The 24989-nt window shown below is 44.1% G+C and overlaps 1 protein-coding gene across 1 annotated transcript in view; it reads right to left on the minus strand.

The window, feature by feature from the left end:
• gpr158a (G protein-coupled receptor 158a) overlaps positions 1-24989 on the minus strand; it is a 512094-nt gene that overhangs the window by 67682 nt on the left and 419423 nt on the right. The window contains exon 8 of the mRNA XM_078200264.1: positions 16575-16713. Coding sequence (XP_078056390.1) covers positions 16575-16713 — 139 coding nt within the window. The remainder of the gene's footprint in view (positions 1-16574; positions 16714-24989) is intronic.

Below are 24989 nucleotides of genomic sequence, written 5' to 3' on the forward strand. Positions count from 1 at the left end.
TGGTTTTGACTTGACAACGCCACACCAGTGAACAAGTTCATACGTGTGCACTGATATTCTGCGGCATCCATCTTTTATATTTTTTATTATATGCTGAACGGGCCTGGGGAAGTGGAGAAACCTGCCTCCGAATTCCCAGATCCCAGGACCGTTGCACCGCTACTCAGCAGGACTAGACCCCAGAAACTGGGGAATGGTTTTCAGCGAATAATTCCAGCCTCCTGGGTCCAAACGCTTCACTGCACGCAGGGTGCTAGCTGGGCTCAGCTGACGTCGAATGGCCCCAAAGCAAGTCAGCTTCCAGCAGGGGTCTGAATACATTGGGACCAAGGACCAAGGCCCAAGACCCGTGGGAAATGAGATCACGATTTCCTGATAGTAATTATGGCTTTCCCACCTTTCCGATTGTATCACAGCTTGGTGATACAACCTGTGCCAGGAGCCTGGCTCCTGCTCTGCCCAAGACTGCAAGAAACTACAAGTCTATTCCTCACTCAAACTGGCCTCCCATCCATTGACTCTGTCTATACTTCCTGCTGCCTTGGCAAAGCAGCCAGCATAATCAAGGACCCCATGCATTCTCTCTTCCACCTTCTTCCGACCAACTCACGAACAGTTTCTTCCCTGCTGCCATCAGACTTTTGAATGGACCTACCTCACACTAAGTTGATCTTTCTCCACACCCTAGCTATGACTGTAACACTACATTCTGCACCCTCTCCCTTCCTTCTCTATGTCTGTATAGCACGCAAGAAACAATACTTTTCACTGTATACTAATACATGTGACAATAATAAATCAAATCAAATTCAATGGGATTCTGGGGCCTGTGGTCTGATGCCTATTGCTCCGGAACCACATGTCTGATTCCAGTCAGGGATGGCATAGTTGGATCCGGAAACGTTATGAAGCCCTGCACCGACCACCCACTCTGCCCACACCCTTAATTCGAGGACTAAGCTCAAAAAGACCTGTTATCACTCTAAAACCGGTTCAGAAGTGTTAAATCAGTAAGCAAAATATTCAACATGAACTCCTGAGACCAAGCCGGGAAGGGGAAATGAGTACCTAGTAAATAGAGTATCAGGCCATGGTTCAGGAAGTAAATCCCCATCTGTAGCATTGTGGGAAAATCGGTTCCAACTTTCGACGTTTCAAGACATGGCTTTCAGGAACCAATTGTGTCGTAAGTCTGAGTACTGCCTGTATTCTTACATAGCTCCTTTAGTTTATCAAAGCCTTTATCATAAGCCAGTGCCTACAGTTTGGTGAAATATAGAACAAAAGTAACCAGGACTCTTGTATCAATTCCTGCTGATATTTGTGCTGGATTAATTCTGAAGTATGGATTTTAATGAGATTGACATGATGGGCTCCGACCCTTTCTTATTTAACATGCCATTACGTTCTTGTTCCTAATTGATTCTGTGGTTAATGTTCCTGATGGGCTTCTTCCTGATTCCTTTTATTCAGTTCATTTAACTGGAAATTATGGAGACAACGTAAAATTTAATCGCATGACCCAATTAACTTTTTTTCATTTATTGCTCTAGTTGCCTTTCAAATTAAGTAAATGTCATTTCAGATTTATTAAACAACAAGAAGTTTGCCCTATCTGCTGTAAAAATAATGGAATGCAGGTTCATTTTGTAGAATACCTTTGTTAGTGCTCCAGGGTGACTACATGCATGAAGCGATTAGTGACAGATGAATGAAGGCTGGTGAGGCACAATTTGGCGGAATGTTGACAGAACATGTGCTTTATAGCAGGATTCAAATGTTTAAAGTTTATTTATTCGTGTCACAAGTAGGCTTACAATTAACACTGCAATGAAGCTAGTGTGACAATCCCCTCGTCGCCACACTCTGCCACCTGTTCGGGTACACTGAGGGAGAATTTAGCATGGCCAATGCACCTAACCAGCACATCTTTCAGACTGTGGGAGGAAACTGGAGCACCCGGAGGAAACCCACGCAGACACGGGGAGAACGTGCAGACTCCGCACAGTCAGTGACCCAAGCCAGGAATCGAACCCGAGTCCCTGGCGCTGTGAGGCAGCAGTGCTAACTGCTGTGCCACCAGACATGTGAAAAGTTAAGGCATGACACCTCTGAAATGAGCTTTCGCTGTGGCCTCACTACCAAGTGTGGCACATCTGAATATGGGTGGTAACGGTATGGGAAGATTTTCAATTGCTCAGTTCGAAGCAAAGAAATAGAACATTTAGCTAATTTTGACTCGGTCGAGAAAGGAAGGATATTCAATAGGTTTTGAATTTATTTACGAATACATCATCTTGATGTGTCAGAACAGGATCAGCACTGGCTGTGGGCCTTCTTCAGTTACATAGTGTGGGGAAAAGCAAGGCCATGGAATTAATTTTGGTTAGCGGCAGCACAGAACCAGCGCAGACCCAACAGAGTGGATGGCCCCCTTCTCTGCTGTCAACCTGTGTGGTTCCACTTTTGTGGTTGACGTGAGATTTAGAATTCAAACCGTGAACATTATACCTAATTACACTGAGAAGAGTACAGGCCCATATGTGAAGCAGAGTCCAAAATAAGTACAATGGCATGTTGTTTTATGTGATAGAAAGGAACATTTTGCCTTACTCTCTAATGTCAAGAAGTAACCAATGAACAGGCCACGTCTAATATTTACTCAGTCTGCCTGCACCAAGTGACTTCAACACGCTGGGTTGTATAACATTGGCCCCTGATCCAGCAGTCTCTGGATAGTCAGTGGCTGGATGTAACCTTCAAAGTGTGCACGATGGAAGCCCCCAGAAGTCCCAGTGCACTGAATCGGTGGAAATTGCCCAGGAAATTTGAATTTCCAATTAGCAATTTCTCTACTCACTGGAATCCTCCGAAAAACTCCCAACTCGGGTTAAGAGTCAGACAATTTGGGCGGTTCTGACGTATTTACCAGGAGTGGTACCCAGGAAAGGTTAAACTGAACTCCTTTTTAACTACAAAACACACACCCCTCCAACCTGAACGACCTAGCCTGAGTAGCCCCCATCATCAGATTATCCCTGACCCCCTTTGACCCAACCTGACCTCAACACCACCCCCTCCCTCCCCCCCAACCTGACCTGACCACCTGCCGCCCTAACTTGCCTTATCCCTTACCCACTTTCCTCACTCACATTACTCTCTTACAGACTTACATTTTCTCGGTGGCTTTACAAATAAACTTTGAGACATTTAAACTCCATGACTTACAGAATATGGCAACTAGTGCTAAAAAAAGAGGGAACTCCCTCCAATGTTTCCTGTGCTTGAGTCAGTCTGGAAGACTCCTCCATCGGAAGATTGCCCAGATAAATTGGAGGAAAGTAAGTGAGGATTATTTTTGTCTGATCAAAATAGGCGTTCCAATCCTGATCAGGAGATTTGAGCTATTGTATCTATCTTGGGCGTGATCCATAACTGTTTATGTTGTGGTACTGCTTTCGTTCAGATCTGAGTGGTATTGGGCAAAGCTTGCAGAAGAAGCCAGCAGTCACAAGCACTCCCTGCCAGCAAAGTTAACTAGCATTTATAAATTTGACAATGATGAGTTGAATAAAATCTGTGCACCCACTGTTTATAGAATCAGTACAGTGTACAAGGAAGCCATTTAGCCCATTGAGTCTGCACCAACCACAATCCCACACAGCCCCTATCCCCTTAACCCCACACATTTACCCCGCTAATCTCTCTAACCTATGCATCCGGGGACACTAAGGGGCAATTCAGCACGGCCAATCAACCTAACTCACACACCTTTGGACTGTCGGAGGAAACCGGAGCAACCGGAGGAAACCCATGCAGACATGGAGAGAATGTGCAAACTCCATACAGATAGTGACCCAAGCCGGGAATCGAACCCGGGTCCCTGGAGCTGTGAGGCAGCAGTGCTAACCACAGTGCCACCCTATTGAGATTCAACTGCGCTGGCTGCCAACTCACTGCACACATTTCAAGAGATGTCCCTGGCGGGGTACTTGTAGAGCTTCTCTGTGTTTTAGATACACAAAGTTGATTTGATTGACCATTAGTGGTAAGCTACAGAAGGAACACTTAAGGCTGCATTTTTTGATATGGCTATAATTTATTGCTAAGTGGAAATAAGTGCAAAGCTATGCAGCATGAAGTGGGTTAATTGCACACAATATTTGGCAGTCAGCTTATTATCATACTTTCCTATATCTCCCAGCCACAGATTCAGAGATGTGTTGGGCATTGGATATGTAAAATTGCAGTATAGATGGAATTACCAGTATGTGTGTCAGGCCTACAGACATGGCTGGTGCTATCTCAGCTTTGCTGTCTCCTAATCACACTACATTTTTATATATATTATGTACGACTGATGATATGATATATTATGACTGGGGTGTTTTCGACTGAACAATTTTGCAGTGTAGTTAGATATAAACAGGCATTTAGATATCTAATTTATGCCATTGGGTTTTCAGTCCCAGATTCCCTTTGGAAATGTGGGGGGCGATTCTCCCCAAAAAATTCTAAGTGCCAAATTCATGTACAAATTGTAGTAAATAACGCTGTTTCTTTCAGAGAGAGTTTCAAAAATGAATCTCCCACACTCTGTGCATTGCAGAGTGTACTGGCGTAAATCAGTCCAAATAGCGGGGCCTTTTCCTGCTGAGGAAGCCGGCAGCATAGCTCTGAGTGGGCCACTGCGCATGGGCCGATCTGACAGTGCCAAGATTGGCACATGCACAGTAGCCCCTGTCTGCCGGCCCCCGCAAGTGGGGAGCTATACTAAACCCTGCCGGAGTGAACCACTCCTGGCAGGGCGGGGGAGAGGCTAGCGGGCCTGGAGACTTCAGTCCCGGGTCCGCTAATGATATTGAAATTGCATTTAAATGCGAATTTAAATAATTTATGCATCAGAAATCTGGCTGCTGGTGACTCGCAGAGGCCGTGGCGCCCAGCGGGGAAGCCTGCGAAACGGCCTCCGCTAGAGTCTCCTGGTCCACTGCGCTACAAGAGCAGTGATGTGGAGATGCCGGCGTTGGACTGGGGTAAACACAGTAAGAAGTTTAACAACACCAGGTTAAAGTCCAACAGGTTTATTTGGTAGCAAAAGCCACACAAGCTTTCGAGGCTCTGAGCCCCTTCTTCAGAGCAGCACAGTAGGGCTGGGAGAATCACCCCCGTGGGCTCTGTATGCACCTCATGGGAATTAGAGATGCTGGCCTGATAAATGTGGGGAGTGGGGAAACACAAAAGCTGCATTTGGAGCAGTGGGGTGGGGTGGGGGAATGAAATCTCACATCTCAGATGTGGAGGTCTAGCCAAAATTAACAGCAGCACATTTCCTTTTACTCCCTACCTGGCAGTTGGCCAGATTGATAAACTGACAAACCGGGGGTGCACAGACCAAGGAAACCTGAAGACAATCCTGAGCAAAGTGTTACCAAAATGGATAACCTCACACTAATCCACATTATCCTGCATCTGCCATGCATTTGCCCACTCACACAGCTTGTCCAAATCACACTGAAGCTTCTCTGCATTTTCCTCACAGATGTGGAGGTGCTGGTGTTGGACTGGGGTGGGCACAGTAAGAAGTCGCACAACACCAGGTTAAAGTCCAATGGGTTTCTTTGGTACACAAGCTTTCGGTGCGCTGCTCCTTCATCGGGTGAGTCTCACCTGATTTTAACCTGGTGTTGTGAGACTTCCTATCACTCCTCCTCACAGCTCACCCTCCCACCCAGCTTTGTTCATATGCAAATTTTGAAGTATTAGAATCATAGAATGTCTACAGTGCAGAAGAGGCCATTCGGCCCATTGTATATGCATTAATTCTCTGACAGAATATCTTACCCAGGTCTTCTCCCCCGCCATATCCCTGTAATCCCACACATTTACCATGGCTAATCCCGTTTAATGTACACATCTTGGCACACCAATGAGTAATGTAGCATGGCAATCCACCTAGCCTGCACATCTTTGGACTGTGGGAGGAAATCAGAGTATCCGGAGGAAACCCATGCAGACACGGGGAGAATGTGAAAAATCCACAGAAATAGTCAACCGAGGACGGTATTGAACCTGGGTCTCTGGAGCTGTAAGGAGGCAGTGCTGACGATTGTGCCACCATGCTGCCCATATTACATTTAGTTCCCTCATCTAAATCATTAATATATATTGTGAATAGCTGGGGTCCTAACACTGATCCGTGCGGTATGCCGTGCTAGTCATTCACTACCTGCCATTTGGATAGAGACCTGTTTATTCCTAATCTTTTTTTCTGTCTGCCAACCAGTTTTCTATCTATCTCGATACACTATCCCAAATCCCATGCACTTTAAATTTACTCGCTAATCTCTTATGTGGAACTTTGTTGAAAGCCTCCTGAAAGTCCAAATAAACAACATCCACAGGCTCCCCCTCATTAACTCTACTCATTACATCCTCGACGAATTCCAGTAGATTTGTCAAGCATGATTTCCCTTTCGTAAATCCACGCTGACTCCATCCGATCCTGCCATTGTTTTCCAAGCACTTTGCTTTTAAATCTTTTATAATGGATTCTAGCATTTTCCCCACTACCAACGTCAGGCTGACTGGTCTATAATTCCCTGTTTTCTCTACACCTCCCTTTTTAAATAGAGGGGTTACATTCACTACTCTCTGATCTGGAGGGACTGTTCCAGAGTCTATAGAATCTTGGAAGCTGACCATCAATACATCCACAATTTCTCGGGCTACTTCCTTAAGTATTTTGGGATGTAGTTTTTCAGGCCCTAGGGATTTATCAGCCTTCAATCCCATCAATTTATCCAACACCATTTATCTACTAATAATGATTTTGATCAGTTTCTCCCTCTCACTAAATCCTGTATTCCCCAACATTTCTGGTATGTTATTTGTGTCCTCCTTTGTGAAGACTGTAGCAAAGTCTGTATTTAGTTGGTCCGCCATTTCTTTGTTCCCCATTATAAATTCCCCTGTTTCTGACTCTAAGGGACCTACATTTGACTTCACCAATCAATTTCTCTTCAAATATTTATAAAAGTTTTTACAACTCAGTTTTTATGTTCCCCGCAAGCTTACTCTCATACTCTGTTTGATTTGTAAGCCATAGTGGCAGCACGGTGGCACAGTGGTTAGCACTGCTCTCTCACAGCACCAGGGAACTGGGTTCAATTCCCGCCTTAGGTCACTATCTGTGCGGAGTCCGCACGTTCTCCCCGTGTCTGTGTGGGTTTCCTCCGGAGGCTCCGGATTCCTCCCATAGTTGAAAGATGTGTTGGTTAGGTGCATTGGCCATGCTAAACTCTCCCTCCGTGTACCCGAACAGGTGCCAGAGTGTGTCGACTAGGGGATTTTCACAGTAACTGCATTGCAGTGTTAATGTAAGCCTACTTGTGACATAAATAAATAAACATAAACTTAAAATAATTTAGCCACCTTTCCCGTCTTTTTACCCGCCATACAGGAACGAACAATTGTTGCAGTTCATCCTTGTGCTCTTTGAATGTTTGCCATTGCCTATCCACCATCATCCCTTTAAGTGATACTTCCTAATCCATCACAGCCAACTCGCACCTCATACCATCATAGTTTCCTTTACTTAGATTCAGGACACGAATCTCAGGATCAACTACATCACCCTTCACCTTGATGACCAATTCTATCATATTATGCTCACTCACCCCCAAAGGGCCTCACACAACTAGATTGCCAATTATTCCTTTCTCATTACACAATATTCTAGGATAGCCTCTTCTCTGTTTGGTTTCTCAATGTATTGGTTTAGAAAACCATCCCATATACACTCCAGGAATTCGTCCTCGACGGGCATTGTTACTAATTTGATTGGCTCAATTTATATGTAAATTAAAGTCACCCATAATTACAGATGTTGCTTTATCACATGCATCTTTAATTGCCTGTTTAGTGGAATTCCCAACATCACTACAGTTTGGGGGTTTACATACAACCCCAATAATTTTTTTTGCCCCTTGGTGTTTCTCAGCTCGACCCATACAGATTCCACCTTGTTGGAGCGAATATCCTTCCTCACAGCAATGCAATCCCATCATCTTTACCTTTTTGTCTGTCCTTCCTAAATGCTGAGTGATCAGTTCCTATCCCTGGTCACTCTGCAGCCATGTCTCTGTAATCCCGACTATGTCATACCCATTTAGATCTATTTGCGATTAATTCATCCACTTTATTGTGAATGTTATGTGTATTAAGGCACAAAGCCTTAAACTTCTCTTCTAAGAATTTAACATTCTTTGTCCCATTCCCATTATTTTTCTGGCCCTTGATGTCTCTGCCAATCTCTTTTCTTATTGCCCTTTCTGTCTTGTGTTCTTGTCCGTGTCTCCCCCATCCCGCCTCCCCCTTGCATACATTCCCATCCCCCTGCCATTTTATGGAATACCTATCTATTCCCCTTACAATTGAATCCACTGTAACTATTGCATTCCCACACTCTTTATTCCTCCACTGTGCAGCAATGTCAACCGGTGCAATGCATTTGGCTGTTGCTGCTTTCCCCTGAGAGGACATTCCCCTCAGTAGTACCCAAGGTAGCATATCTGTTTTGCAGAGGAGATTCCTGTACTGGCTCCCTAATGCTTTTGCTCTTCCTGGTGGTCACCCATTCCCTTCCTGGCTGTGGGGTCTTAGCCTATGGTGACCACCTCTTTATACATGCTATTCGCGATATTCTCTGCTTCGCGGATGCTCCACAGTATCCCCAGTCATTGCTCCAGCTCCGAAACCCGGACTCGCAGGAGCTGCAGCTGGAGATAATTCCTGCACACATGAAGGCCCCACACACTGAAAATGTTCCTTGCTTCCCACATAGAGGAGGAGGAGCACACCACAGCTTTGCGCTCTTCTCCCTTTTTTTAAACCTTTTGGAAGATACCTAAAATCAAATAATTTTCTTCCCTGGTGCTTGTCACTACAAACGATAAAACATAAAATAAAAACCTTTCAAATTATAAGCGATAAAGTAGTAAATCCTTACCCTACCATACACACACAATCAGTTGTTTCCATTTGCCTTGGGTCATTTTTGAATCCTGACATCACCTCAGGATCTCCAAAGTCCAAGCTCGCAGTCCATTTTCAATCCCACTCTTATATCCTCCCAGCTCCATTCTCAGCCTCGCTCTTCTATCATCCTGGCTTCGGTTCCAGTCTTGCTCTTTCTCTCGCTCTTTTATCCTCCTGGCTTTGCTCTTTCTGAAGTTCTCTTTTTCTCCTCAGTCTGTCTGCTAACTTTATCTTACTTTGTTTACTTCATTACCCTCATTCACTTTGCTTGATTTAACTTTACTTCCCTATTGCTAGTGTTCCTTACTGAAATTCAAGGAGCTACTTTTTTATAAATGATCCATTTTTCTAGTTTAAGCTAATTAACCACAATCCTGAACAACAGCTTCTCGCCAATCAATGAATTTACCGTTTTCCTCTGACGTCGCTGCTGGATTTCATTTTCAAACTCAGCCTGCTGCCCCAGTAGAGGTTTTCCTCGCAGATCCAGCTGTCTCCTCTCCCGGAAGGTAGGTGAAGGCCCAAAGCCTCACTCTGTCTTTATCAACTAACCCAGTAGAGGTGTCCCTCACAGTTCCAGCTGTGTTCCCCTCCCAGAAGGTAAGTAAAATTAGACACGAAAGGTAAGAGGGAAATGGATCTTTAACTAGGTAACCAGAACCAAGCTCACTCTCCTATTCTGTTTGACTGGTAAGCCATAATTTGGCCATCTTTCCCTTTTCTTTCTGCCAGACAGGAACGAACAATTGTTGCAATTCACCCATGTGTTCTTTGAATGTTTGCCATCGCCTATCCACCATCATCCCTTTAAATAATGTTTGCCAATTCATGACAGCCAACTCGCACCTCATATCATCATAGTATCCTTTATTTAGATTCAGGACACTAATCTCAGGATCAACTATATCACGCTCAACTTTGATGACCAATTCTATGTTATGGTCACTCATCCCCAGGGGCCTCGCACAACTAAATTGCCAATTATTCCTTTCTCATTACACAATACTCCAGGATAGCCTCTTCTCTGTTTAGTTCCTCAACACTTTCGTTTAGAAAACCATCCCATATACACTCCAGGAATTCCTCCTCTACGGCATTGTTACTAATTTGATTGGCTCAATTTATATGTAAATTAAAGTCACCCATAATTACAGATGTTGCTTTATCACATGCATCTTTAATTGCCTGTTTAGTGGAATTCCCAACATCACCACTACAGTTTGGGGGTTTATATAAAACCCCAATAATGTTTTTTTGCTCCTTGGTTTTCTCAGCTCTACCCATACAGATTCCACATTGTTGGAGCTGATATCCTCCCACATTATTGTGTTAATTTCCTCTTAAACCAGCAATGCAACCCCAGTACCTTTTCCTTTTTGTCTGTCCTTCCGAAATACTGAATACCCTTGGATGATAATAGAGTCATAGTTATAGAGATTTACAGCATGGAAACAGGCCCTTTGGCCCAACTTGTCCGTGCCACCCTTTTTTTTTAACTACTAAGCTTGTCCCAATTGCCTGCATTTAGCCCACATCCCTCTATACCCATCTTAACCATGTAACTGTCTAAATGCTTTTTAAAAGACAAAATGGTACCCGCCTCTACTACTGCCTCTGGCAGCTCGTTCCAGACACTCACCACCCTCTGTGTGAAACAACTTCCCCTCTGGACGCTTTTGTATCTCTCCCCTCTCACCTTAAAATATGGGTTTATCAGTTCCCATCTTTGGTCATCCTGCAGCCATGTATCTGTAATCCCAACCATATCATACCCCTTTCCATCTATTTGCATGATTAATTCATCCACCGTATTGCAAATGCTCCACACATTAAGGCTCAAAGCCTCAAGGCTTGTCCCTTTCCCATTATTTTTCACCATGGCCCTGTTTGATTCTGGCTCTTGATTTCTCTGCCAATCACTTTTCTTATTGCCCTTTCTGTCTTTTGTTCTGTCCTTGATTTCCCCTCTTCTGACCCCTTGCATACATTCACATCCCCCTGCCATTTTAGTATAAACTGTTCCCAACCACTCTCGCAAATACTCCCCCGAGAACATCGGTCCCGGTCCTGCCCGGGCGTAACCGGTCCAGTTTGTATCGGTCCCACCTCCCCCAGAACTGGTCAGTGGCCTAAAAGCTCTCCCGCTGGATGTCCTGCCTGAGATGCCTCGATGGGCGCAAAGCTCCCATCATAATGCTCATTGTCTGGCATTCCTGCAGGCTGGCTGCCAATTGGCCAGCCGATGGCTGACCCTCTGTTCTGAAAAGCGGATTAGAAGGAAAAAACAGTTCAGACCTATATTCTCATTTCCTCATTTTACTGATGTTCCATTTTAAAGTATACAAGACCATTTTGAACCAGTATTCTTATTTTCCGGTTTAACTGTTTTTTTCCTTCGTGGGGGAGAGGGAGCAAGAGGATCGTGCAATTCATGTTCTGCCTCCACTGGAAAGTGTAAAAGCCAACCCAAGCTTTGGGCGACACGGTGGCACAGTGGTTAGCACTGCTGCTTCACAGCGCCAGGGACCCGGGTTCAATTCCGGCCTCGGGTAACTGTGTGGAGTTTGCACATTCTCCCCAAATCTGCGTGGGTTTCTTCCGGGTGCTCCGGTTTCCTCCCATAGTCCAAAGACGTGCTTATTGGCCAAGCCAAATTGCCCCTTAGTGTCAGGGGGTTTGCAGGGTAAATAGGTGGGGTTAAGGGGATTAGGCCTGGGTGGGATTGTGGTCAGTCCACACTCGATAGGCCGAATGGCCTCCTTCTGCACTGTAGGGATTCTGTGATTCTTAATAGTGAGGAGTAATCCTAATAACAGTACTGGCAACTGGACCAGAGCTGATATGTAAGCCTTTGACTTTCAGGTACCAACTTACACATAGAACAGTACAGCACAGAACAGGCCCTTCGGCCCATGATGTTGTGCCGAGCTTTATCTGAAACCAAGATCAAGCTATCCCCCTCCCTATTATCCTGGTGTGCTCCATGTGCCTATCCAATAACCGCTTAAATGTTCCTAAAGTGACTGACTCCACTATCACTGCAGGCAGTCCATTCCACACCCCAACCACTCTCTGCGTAAAGAACCTACCTCTGATATCCTTCCTATACCTCCCACCATGAACCCTATAGTTATGCCCCCTTGTAATAGCTCCATCCACCCAAGGAAATTGTCTTTGAACGTTCACTCTATCTATCCCCTTCATCATTTTATAAACCTCTATTAAGTCTCCCCTCAGCTCCAGAGAGAACAGCCCTAGCTCCCTCAACCTTTCCTCATAAGACCTACCCTCCAAACCAGGCAGCATCCTGGTAAATCTCCTCTGCACTCTTTCCAGCGCTTCCACATCCTTCTTATAGTGAGGTGACCAGAACTGCACACAATATTGAAAACAAAGGCAGCACTAAAAACCTGAAAACAACACAGGCATTCAGAATGGTGCAGGAACAACATTGTAACAGATCTGGCTGTATCTCAAAAAAATGCTTTGTGTTTCTCAAACCTCTGGCCACCCTGTCCATTGGAGGAAAAGATGAGAAGCTGGCAACATTTTTCAAACACGTTTTTAAAACTACGATGATAAGAATGGCATTTGGCTTCGGGTCATTGGTGGTAGGGAGAATGAGGATGCTGGAGGGGAGATGAGCTTTTATGTCAACAGAGACATTAGGTTTTATTTGTGAGCGGATTTTGATGCTGCTGTGCACAGTACGTGGAGGAAAATCTTACCCTGTTGTGTACATTTAAATAATTGGGATCTGAAGGGCAACGGCGGTCGTTTTCATGATGCACAATTCACTGAGTGGGCAGTGCGTGAATCCACTCCCTTTCCTACTTGTGAAGCCGACCAGTTGCTGATGCTAACTGCTGTGATGCAGTATTGGATCGGCAGAAATAGAACAGAATCGATTAGCTGCCTATGATATAATGTGTGTGTTGACAAACAAATTGCCAAACTGGACCTGGAGAAGGAAATCTAATGGAACACACATGGAGCTGAAACAATAGTTCTTCCTTTTAAAAGGGGAAGACCACACATTGAGAACCAGCAGGCAACAATGTTTGCAATCCAGACAGTCAATATACTGAAAAGAACATAATAATAGTATTACTTATAATATTTTCAGAGAATGCTATCCAGCAAAGCTCATTCCAGTTTTCTTGATTTTACTGTTAATTGATTGATTTTAATTCACATTGGAAATATCTTTGTATAAATTTCTGCCACAGTTGTTCAACAATCTTGCTGCTCAATGTAGCTTACGGGATATGGATAATTCAAATACAAAAACCTAGGTGAAGGGCCAATCCCTCTGCGCAAGACATCACCAACATCGAGAGCAATGCAGAGACGAGGCCAGTGTGGAAATGTTGACTTGGTGACACACTGAGCTTTTCTAAAGAGACAGGATTGCAGAATAAAAACAACAAAGAATGAGAAGGCTATGGATTGGGGGTGGGAAGGAGTCGTGGAATGGCAAAGGTGAAAAGGAAGCCTCAAGTGCAAATTACATACCTTAGAAATTGAGGGTGCTCATATCCATGGGGCACATTTGCCCAGCGCGTGGGACAGTCTGTGCCAAATTCTGGAAACATCTCTCTGCCTCTCGCTCTTCCTTTCAGAACTTCCTTCAAACCAACATCTTTTACCAACCTTTCATAATATCTCCTCCGCCTTTGCTTCAGTGTCTTTTATTTTTGTCTAATTATGCCCTTGCAATGTTCTTTGGGACATTCTTCCACATTTAAAGACACTTTTTAACTGTACATTGCTGACGGCATTTTTGAGCCATGCTCCACAACTTTGACATTTTAACCTTGTACTTAAATTCAGCTCTAATCATCTATAAAACCTGTACCAGATTCAAACAAAAATGATGAAGAGTAGTAGATTCCCTAAGCCGGCTCCTCACTGGTAGAATTCTGTGGGGGTAGAACCACTTAGATTTTACATACACAGTGAGTTATAAAAGTAAATGCATTTCAGATGGGGCAATGTTATTTTATTCAATTATTGAGCTACATCAACAAGCCCCTGAATAGGAAATTTAAACAGCCAGTGAAAACACATATTTGAATACATTCGGAAGAACCAATATGTGTGTATATATTCTTCCCGCTGTTGAAAAGTTGACACATCTCCGATCCTGCAAACTGTCAGCAGAGCTAAAAGCTTTTTTGGTTTTGCATCAGTGGGCTCTCTGCAGTGCAGAAACATGCACAAATTGGCATGGATTATACAAGCAGTTCACATACACGCAATGGAAGATGGCGTTGGAGGCCATGCACATATGCTATGCTGTGACAGGCTGCTGCATTACAGCAGCAACAGTGGCATGCGGTTAGACCTGGATTACCCAAGCTTGTAATGGCAATTACAGAATCTGAAAACCTAGAAACAAGGATTAAGCACCTTGCATTTACACATCTGGCTGTTCCTATTTTACACAAGAAATTGTTCACATGAAGGATTCCAGTGCTCATTTAAATGTGCAACATAGACAAATGATACATTGGAGATGACAGGGATTCACTGCAGTCAGGTTCAATTGAATGCTGAGTAAAATTTAAGAGGAACAATGTTAAGATAAACCAAGGTGGTACTATATCATTCCCAGTAGTGTACAGAACCTTACATATGACCGAGATGCTTCATAATTTTGCCTCTAACAAGCTTGCAGTGTGATCCGGCTCCATTTCCAACTGAGAAATGAATTTTGTTTTCCCTACAAATGTGAACTCATAAAACCCATGGAAACAAAAGCTGCATTTGACTGGAACTACTTCAGGTAAATAACATCTATTACCACTGCTTCCACCAGAGGCAATAGCACCATGAAATAGGACCCGCACATTTAAAATAAGGTTTATTTATTAGTCACAAGTTGGCTTACATTAACACTGCAATGAAGTTACTGTGATAATTCCCTTTTCGCCACACTCTGGCCCCTGTTCGGGTACATTGAAGGAGAATTTAGCATGGCCAATGCACCTAACCAGCGCATTTTTGGACTTTGGGAGGAAACCGGAGCACCCAGAGGAAACCACGCAGACACAGGGAGAATGTGACAGTGACCTAAACCGGGAATCAAACCTGGGTCCTTGGCGCTGTGAGGCAGCAGTGCTAACCACTGTGCTACCATGCCACCCATTTCACAGTGAGTGCTGCTGTTATCTTTGTGCAGTCCTCAATGAGATTGGACAGCAGAGGAAAAACTGAAAAACAGGTGGTGACTGAAATGGCACGAAATGATGAAGTGATGACGTCACAATGAAATTCCTCAGTTGGCTATTTTGTTAATGGGTTCAATGCATCGGAAATGACCAGGTTAATGACTTCACAAAATGAGTGGGTAAAAGAAGTTGCATTCAAATGTACGGCTTCCTCCCCAGTATCACCAAGTGTACGTATGATGAGTAGCCTGATAAGCATGATGTGGAGATGCCGGCGTTGGACTGGGGTGGGCACAGTAAGAAGTCTCACAACACCAAGCTAAAGTCCAACAGGTTTATTTAGTATCACAAGCTTTCGGAGTGCTGCTCCTTCATCAGGTGAGTGAGCTTACCTAGCCTGAAAAGAAAGCCAATGTGGATAATCAAGGTGAAAAATGGTGACATTGGGGAAAGGATTGTTCAGGCTGCTGCACATTTATTTTATCCATTTCATGATGTTGCTGTATATTGCAACTAGTGCAATAAAAATCCCCTACCCTCACCAATTAACCATAAGCAACAATTAAAATCAATACAGTCATCAGTTAAATGGGATCTGGGTATGCATGGTCAACCGTTTGTAACATATATACAGGAAACCTTCATAAGGCACAGACCATCTGCTACAAGATGGCACAGTGGTTAGTACTGCTGCCTCACAGCGCCAGGGACCCAGGTTCGATTCCCGGCTTGGATCACTGTCTGTGCGGAGTTTGCACGTTTTCCCCATGTCTGTGTGGGTTTCCTCCGGCTATCCCGATTTCCTCCCACAGTCCAAAAGACTGTTAGGTGCATTGGTCATACTAAATTCTCCCTCAGTGCATCCGAACAGGCGCCGGAGTGTGGCGACTAGGGGATTTTCACAGTAACTTCATTGTGGTGTTAAGGTAAAACCTACTTGTGACACTAATGAATGAATAAATAAAATAAATGAATAAAGATGGTGCTCTGGAGGTTCTCAGTGCCTTAAATTGTGGTCACCACTATGTGGTGTAAGGTCTCACTATAGCACCTCTCATACTCCTGGTCTCCAGTGGCGGTCCTGGAGATATGTTATTGTTAATGTGAAGAGATCACTGTTTATCAGTTGACTGCACTACAGTAATTCTTGCGTGAGGAAGGTTAGTCAAATAGAAAAGGGACTGGAGAAAAATAGACACTGCAGCCAAAGCATTTGTGCGGCATGAATTGAATAAACTCGTGAATTATTTTTCAAAGAATCCTCCTCTTGCTCCAATTACTTTGAAAAGGAGAGAATAAAAAGGCATCCCCCACCATCCCAGCTTTTAGTTAATTAGGTTTAAGAGCCAACGGTCATCTTACCTGATGGTATGGAATACAGCAGATAAAATGAGTTCATTATGGACAGCTACAGCCATGTAGCGTGGTTCATGAAATGTTGATGGTACTGTCCGTACTGCATAGCAGAGATATACCCCCCAGAGCAGGAAGAGAAATTCAGCTGCAGAGGAAAAAGCAGAGAAGGAATGGAGTGACTTTGAGCTTCATGCGCCATCTGAACTTTCTTTAGAAAGGCCAACCTCCTGTATTTCAACAAAAGAAATTTCAATTAGTGTCTGCAAAACCCGACCCCTTTTCCACATGCCACATTCCACAAGCTACTTGGTTTGGAAATCCAGTTGCCTACAGTGCTTGGGGATAGGATGACATGACATGGTGAGCTCAAATCCACTCTTGCATTACGCTTAGCAACTCTTCATGGGATTAAGCAGTTAACTGATTTTCTTTTGAGCCAAATATTTCACAGCACAGTGGCGAAGTCCCATGATGTAATCCTTCCCAGCATAGGACAAGTGGTCTGAAGCAAAATAGATGTGTTAACCATGAACAAGTGAAGACAGGATAGTGGAGAGAAAACAAATTCTCAGAACACCTATTTGATTTGGGGGATTAAGATGGACATCTTCAATAGTGAGCCGGATTGATGTCTTTGGAGTAGGGGACTTACAGAAATATTAACCACACTGTCTAATTTTTATTTGCAGAGGAATTGGGGAAGAAACTTAATTTTGCATAAAGGAGGAGGGTAGTCAATAGGAGGGAGGGTATGATTGAACAATTCATTGTGCAAGGAAACTGGACTTTCTAATGAATTAGCTTCAAAAGATGAAATAATGGCATCTTCCCTAAAATGACATAGTTAGATAATGAACCATGTTATTCCATATGGCAGCATCACATAGCCTGGAAATAGAACAGTTGACAGCTTGGTTTGTTTCTCTTCATCACTAACGTTGATTTTCTTTGAAGATGATACACGCTGTAAATTGCAGGTGGCCAATATTCTAGTTGACAAGTTGGCTACGTTGCAGATTTTCGTAGAATCAGAAAGCTTTAGATTGCCCTAATAGTCATTCCTATTGAAACTACATGGGAAATAATTGACTACGTCTACAAAACTGTTTCTAAGAATTTATTTTAAATGGAAAATGGGTGTTCTTTTTAACCAAATATGTACTGCCTGGACGACTGAGCGTAGATGTTTCTTCGGAGAGAGAACAGAGCCAATGTTTCGAGTCAGGATGACCCTTTGTCAGAGCTCAGAATTTTGTCAAAGCTTCGTCTGACAAAGGATCATTCACACTCGAAACATTGGCTCTATTCTCCCTCCACAGATGCTGTCAGACCTGCTGAGATTTTCCAGCATTTTCTGTCTTTGTTTCAGATTCCAGCATCCACAGTATTTTGTCTTTATCTAGATTTTTCTTCATTGAGTGTTCTTGTAACATTGGATTGAACCCACGTATTTTAAATAGGTTAATGCCAAACAACACCCCAATTGTAAACTCAACTCCACTTTCCTCCATAACTCCGGTACCTTTGTCTTTCAAAAATCTCTCTAACTCAGCCTTGAATAAATTCATTGACCCAGCCTCCACTGCTCTCTGGGGAAGAATAATCAAACATTATTAAACCAGAAAGAATGCAGAAAAGATTTACGAGGATGCTACCGGGACTTGATGGATTGAGTTATAAGGAGAGGCTCGATAGACTGGGACTTTTTTTCCGGGAGCGTAGGAGGCTGAGGGATGATTTTATAGAGGTCTATAAAATAATGAGGGGCATAGATCAGTTAGATAGTCAACATCTTTTCCCAAAGGTAGGGGAGTCTAAAACTAGAGGGCATAGGTTTAAGGTGAGAGGGGAGAGATACAAAAGAGTCCAGAGGGGCAATTCTTTCACACAGAGAGTGGTGAGTATCTGGAACAAGCTGCCAGAGGCAGTAGTAGAGGTGGATACAATTTTGTCTTTTAAAAAGCGTTTAGACAGTTACATGGGTAAGATGGGTATAGAGGGATATGGGCCAAATGTGGGCAATTGGGGCTAGCTTAGTGTTTACAAAAAAAAAGGCGGCATGAACAAGTTGGGCCGAAGGGTCTGTTTCCATGCTGTAAACCTCTATGACTCTAAGAGAATTCCACGTACCACTAACTCTTTGAAAGAAATAATTTATTCCTCATTTCATTTGCGTTTATTAACAGGGGGTTTGAGTTTAAGAGCCGTGGGGTTATGCTGCAACTGTACAGGACCTTGGTGAGACCACATTTGGAATATTGTGTGCAGTTCTGGTCACCTCACTATAAGAAGGATGTGGGAGCACTGGAAAGAGTGCAAAGGAGATTTACCAGGATGTTGACTGGTTTGGAGGGTAGGTCTTATGAGGAAAGGTTGAGGGAGCTGGGGCTTTTCTCTTTAGAGCGGAGGAGGTTGAGAGGCGACTTAATAGAGGTTTATAAGATGATCAGGGGGATAGATAGAGTGGACGTTCAGAGACTATTTCCTCGGGTGAATGTAGCTGTTACTAGGGGGCATAACTATAAGGTTCATGGTGGAAGATATAGGAGGGATGTACGAGGTAGGTTCTTTACTCAGAGAGTGGTTGGGGTGTGGAATGGACTGCCTGCTGTGATAGTGGAGTCGGACACTTTAGGAACTTTCAAGTGGCTATTGGATAGGCACATGGAGCACACTAGAATGATTGGGAATGGGATAGCTTGATCTTGGTTTCGGAAAAGGTTCGGCACAACATCGTGAGCCGAAGGGCCTGTACTGTGCTGTGCTGTTCTATGTTCTATGTTCCACCTGAAACAGTAGACCTCTTATTCATAAACAATGACCCCTGGTTCTAGTCGCTCCCACAAGTAAAAACATCCTCCTCGTAACGACATTGTCAAATCCCCACTTGAGTTTATGTTTCAATTTAAGTTCACCTCTGATTCTTCTGAACTCCAATTGGTGTAGGCCCAACCTGTTCAAACTGTCTTTGTAAGAGAGAGAGAGAGAGACCATGGGAGTCAGCAGCAGGGTGGAAGTCAATGGCACTCACTGCCCCAGGTCCATGCTCTTGATCATGCACAGATTAGTGCAGACTGAGGGACTGCAGCCCCTGTCACAGCTGACTTGCAGCTTGCATGGTTTTACTAGTCAGACAGGCCACATGTTGGCAGGCTTGCCTAAAGCTGGGGAGATGGCAATGGAGGCGGGAACAGGCCATCAAGTGATTGTTAGTTGGCCACTAAAGGGATTCAAATGGAGGCAGGGCGGGAAGGTCGACCGTGGTCTTTCCCTTCCAGAACCTGCGTCCAATGGACGTGTGATGGCGACGGGCATCATTCTTCACACCAACCTCCCAAATTCTCAGGGGGAAATTTGCCTCCTTGATTTCCATAGAATAACATTCTGATCTCAGATTCACAGGCATGGGGAGGCGCAGTGTGGAGTTAGCTGTTCCCATGCAGGAAGAAGGAAGACATTTGGAGGGAAAATAACTCCAAAGTTCCCTCATAAATCATTTGATCGAAAGTTGTAGATCAATACTAACTTTGAATTAGCTCATCTCCATGACACGAAGCCATGCAGATTATGAGGAGAGCAAAGAAGGGAAATATATATATAAAAGTTCTTAAAAGCATTGATTCATTATGAACTTTGTAAAAATGAGTGGAAGGGTTAACATTGAGGAATTCTTGCATACTTGAAGAGCAGGATATTTTGGGGGTCTGGCCCTTCCTGTCAGTGGGATCTTCCGGTCCTGCCGAAGTCCCCCACTGTGGCATGGGAGAGAAATGTAAATCGTCATCAACTTTGGCAGGACCGGAAGATCCTGACAGCGGCCGATGGTGAGTCACCTCCGGTTGTGGGAAAACCCGCCATAGTGGGGCTGGAGAATTCCACCCTTGGTCTTCCTTGGAGTGTGAAGGGATGAACAGATGGGTTGAATTACATTAAAGTTGCCTTGGTTTAACATGGGGTGGTTCACATCGAATTGGGCTAGCTTAGGCATTGATCGAATAAATGTTTGGCCATTAGATCATAAGAAATAGGAGTAGAAGTAAGTCATTCATCCCTAGTCTACTCTGCCAGTCAATAAGATCATGGCTGATCTCAATGTGACCTTAACACCACTTTCCTACCAACCCTCAATAATCCTCAAATACCTAGTAGGTCAGAAATATCTCTAACTTAACATTGAATATATTCAATGACCTAGACTCCACTGTTCCCTCTCACTCTCCTCATCTCAGTTTTAAATGGGAATCCTTATTTTCAACCTCGGCCCTTCATTCTAGATTCCCGCACAGGTGCAAACATTCTCTCACCATCTACCCTGCCATGCCATTACAAAATCTTTTGTTTCAATAAGAGTACCTCTCATTCTTCTAAACCTTTCTTCTAAATTAGCTAAGTAACTCTTCCCTGAACTGCTTCCAATACAAATATATCCCTCCTTAAATAAGATGACCAAAGCTGTGTACAGTGCTCTACATGAGGTCTCTCCAATGCTCTGTACAGTTTGATCTGCCTTTATAGCCCATCCCTCTTGCAACAAAGTTCAACATTCTACTTGCCTTCCTAAGCACTTGCTGTTCCTGCATACTAACCTTTTTGTGATTACTATGCAAGGACAGTCAGATGCCCCTCTACCCCTCTACAGTAGCATGCTTCAATCTCTTTCCATTTAAATATATTTTTTATTCTTCCTGCCAAAGTGGATAGCCTTGCATTCTCCCATATTATGCTCCATTTGCCAACTTTCTGCCTACTCACTTAATCTCTCTATTTTCCTTTGCAGATTCTTTGTATCCTCCTCACAACTTGCTTTCCTACCTATCTTCACATCATCAGTATCATTTACATAGCTTGTAGAGGGCTGGTAGATCGTTATTTATTAATTAGTTATCATCTTTTTTAGATTATTTGTCTTTCTTGTTTCAAAAGTGAGTAAAGTTCTGAATTGCAACGTCAAACAGAATGACAATGCTTCACATAATCTGTCTGAACTAATTACAGAGCTGGTAAATCTTCAACTGTCACAATTAATGAGATAATGGTAACATTTTGGAATGGTTTTACTCCAATAACTTCTAAATCACCTGTCACAGAATGAGATGAAAGGAGAGATAAATATTAAATAACTGGATTCAGTCAATTTGATCAAACCTTTTCGGGAGGTCTCGTGAGCTACCTCCTTAAATCTGGACCAGAAGCTCTGGGTTCAAGTCCCACTCTTGAGGCGGGGCTTTCCGATCCCATCCACCCCGAGACCGAAAATTCCCGCCCAAGGTCAACAGACCTTTCAATGGTCTGAAAAATTTTCTGCTCTGCTCACAATGATTTCCACGGAGGACAGGACTGGAAAATCTATCCCTGGGGCTTGATAGTCACAGGGGGTGTGCTCATAACATGCCAAATGGGTTGATTCCTTAGAGCTCTGAGGTGCAGAGGGATCTGGATGTCCTTGTGCATGAATCACAAAAGACTGGTATGAAGGCACAGCAAATAATTAGGAAGACTATTAGAATGTTATTGTTTATTGAGAGGGGAATTGATTACAAAAGTAGGGAGGTTATGCTTCAGTTATACAGACCAGTGGTGAGAACACATCTGGAGCATGTATACAATATTGGTCTCCTTGTTTAAGAAAAGATGTAAATGCATTAGAAGCATTTTAAAGAAAGTTTACAAAGTTAATACCAGGAATAAGCAGGTTATCTTATGGGGAAAGGTTGGAGAGGTTAGATCTGTATCCACTAGAGTTTAGAAGAGTAAGAGGTGACTTGATTGAAACCTTTAAAGATCCTGAGGGTTATTGACTGGATGGATGTGGAGAGGATGTTTCCAATGGCCTACTCTTGCTCCTAATTCATATGTTCGTATGTATGTTAATACGTTCCTAATTTTCCCGTGCAGTCTGCTCATGCTTCTGTTCACAGGATTTGTCAGATTTGTCAAGGTAATGAATCTAGAAAGGAACACGAAGTAGAAAAGAGGCTCAGGAAACCATCAAGGATTGTTTCAGCTGTTTAGAAAATACTATCCTCATGACACTGAGTAAAAATGTCCACTTGGCCCTGCCTCAACAAATTTCAATGTGTGCAAAGACAACCTCTCCAACCAAAGAATATCCAAAATTTAAATGGTATGCAGCATAATATTTTAAGCAACAACACAGAAGTATAATGATATGACTTTTATAAATAGGTGAGTGTGTGTTGGCAAGAGAGGCAGTCACCTGCTGTAAGTAACACAAAAGCATGAATTCAATTTTAGCAATCAATTGGCTCATTGGTGTTGATGACTGTTTTGCTAAATTCTCCTGTTCACACCTCTGGGGAAATGCTTTTTTTTTCATTAGCAAAGCATTGAGTAGTAAACCCAGTGGGATTGTGGAGCACTTTGTAACCTTGCTCTATAGCCCTGCTAACTGGGGCATATGCTCAGACGGAAGATAGCCCTGTAGAGAAAATAGAAGAGGAAATTTTGGCCTTGACCCATCCCCGGTGAAAGCTGAGTGGCACATCAGGTTAAAACAGGCTGGATGACTTACCGACTGGTGTTCTGCTTCCGCACTCTTCAATTTTAACCTGCCGTTCTGAGCAGAGAATTTAACGGTTGGCTGAGCTTTGAAATGGTGGGCTGGAAACTGTGTCATTGTCGGTGTGTGTCACACCCTCAGATGTGGCATTCTACTGAGGAGCCAAGAGCGGCGGCACGGCGGCACAGTGGTTAGCGCTGCTGCCTCACAGCGCCAGGGACCCGGGTTCAATTCTGGCCTTGGGTCTGCACATTCTCCCCATGTCTGTGTGGTTTTCCTCCAGGTACTCCAGTTTCCTCCCACACTCCAAAGATGTGCAAGTCAGATGGATTGGCCATGCGAACTGGCCCTTTAGAGTCCAAAGATGTGTAGGTTAGGGGAATTAGTGGGATAAATGTCTGGGGTTACGGGTTCGGGCAAGGGATGGGTCTGGGTAAGATGCTCTGTCGGAGACTTGATGCAGACTCGATAGGCTGAATGGCCTCCTTCTGCACTGTGAGGATTCTATGAACGCAGAAGATTTATTTATTTAAACACTGGTGCGTGCTGTTAAAATGGCTAACCTTGCAGGTCATGAACCCCAGGTTCATCACCTGTGAAAACCCTCATAGACCACGAGCTGAATATTATGCTGACAGCGTATTCTTGATACCAGATTAAATTTCGGGGGTGAGCCCACCTCTGCTTATCTAGCTCACAGCCCCTTTAAGTTTTCAGCCAAGACCCTTAAATTGGTATGAAGCAGGGTTCCATCCATCTCCAGGACATCCCATCTCTCAGAGCTAATGTCCAATGTGAAAGTGGCAACACCATGCAGGAGTACTGGCCACTGTTGGTACTGCAGGTAGACCATGGTGGTTCCATTCAGCGATGGACCAGGGCATTCGGCTATGTCTGGGATCTCATTGGAGCTCAGACAATGCTCAGACAAGGCTGACAGGCCCCACCCAGCAAGAGGGCAGCGGGGCTGGGGTGTGGGTTTAGGCTGGACAGGGCAGGTGAGGAGGGTTGACTGTGTGAGGGGCCTCCAACTAACACAGTGGGCCAGAGAAGGAGGCACCCCCAACCCCTCTTCCACTGACCAGCAGCCCACAGGATCTGTTGGGCTATATGGTGAGTGCAGGCCTCTCTCACCACCCATTACATTGGAGTGACAGTGGGATTAGGCCCTTAATTGTGTATTAAGTGTTCACTTTAAGGCCTCAATTGGACCACTAGCGAGTAATGCACCTGACAGCTCCCTGGCCAACCATAAAATCATGGGGGGGAGGGGCAGGTGCACCAGCAGTGGGTATGTCGAGGCAAGGCCCTTTAATTGGTATGGCGCAGTGTCCTAATTTACAGGTCTACCATATTTGTAGCATGCGGTGTCCACGGGCGTGGTTGACGCCTTCCGTGACCCCTGGGCACCGCAGGGGCTGGGGTGTATTATCGACCCCGATAATCACCTTTTGGTTTGACGTTTTAAGTTTCCTTTTGACTTTGTTTTTGGTTCGGGCTGTTCCCCCTTTCTTTTGGGGAGCTGCCCCTTTTAATTTGTCCCTAAGTTAATTTGAGTTAGTTTACTTGATTGGTGTGAAAAGAAATACCATATTTGTTCTCCCACCCATGGGGTGCAGGGTCTCTGTGTTTCTGTCTCCAGATTGGGGCCATTCCCTCAACAAATTCCTTCCAGCCTATCCTAATGACTCAAGGTTTAAAAGAGAAAGTGGCAGGAATATGAGGAAAGAGGAGGGGAGGCGAGACGAACTGGGCTGCACTTCGAAAGAACCAACACTGGCTCAATGGCCTCCTTCTGCGCTGTGCTATTCTATAATTCTATAATAGAGCAGCGCCTTCAGTGAACAAACTGACAGGGAGATTGAGTGGAGCCCTAAGCATGGCACAAAAGCAATTTCCCT

This window comes from Mustelus asterias, chromosome 2, assembly GCF_964213995.1.
Source record: "Mustelus asterias chromosome 2, sMusAst1.hap1.1, whole genome shotgun sequence".
Classification (NCBI taxonomy): domain Eukaryota; kingdom Metazoa; phylum Chordata; class Chondrichthyes; order Carcharhiniformes; family Triakidae; genus Mustelus; species Mustelus asterias.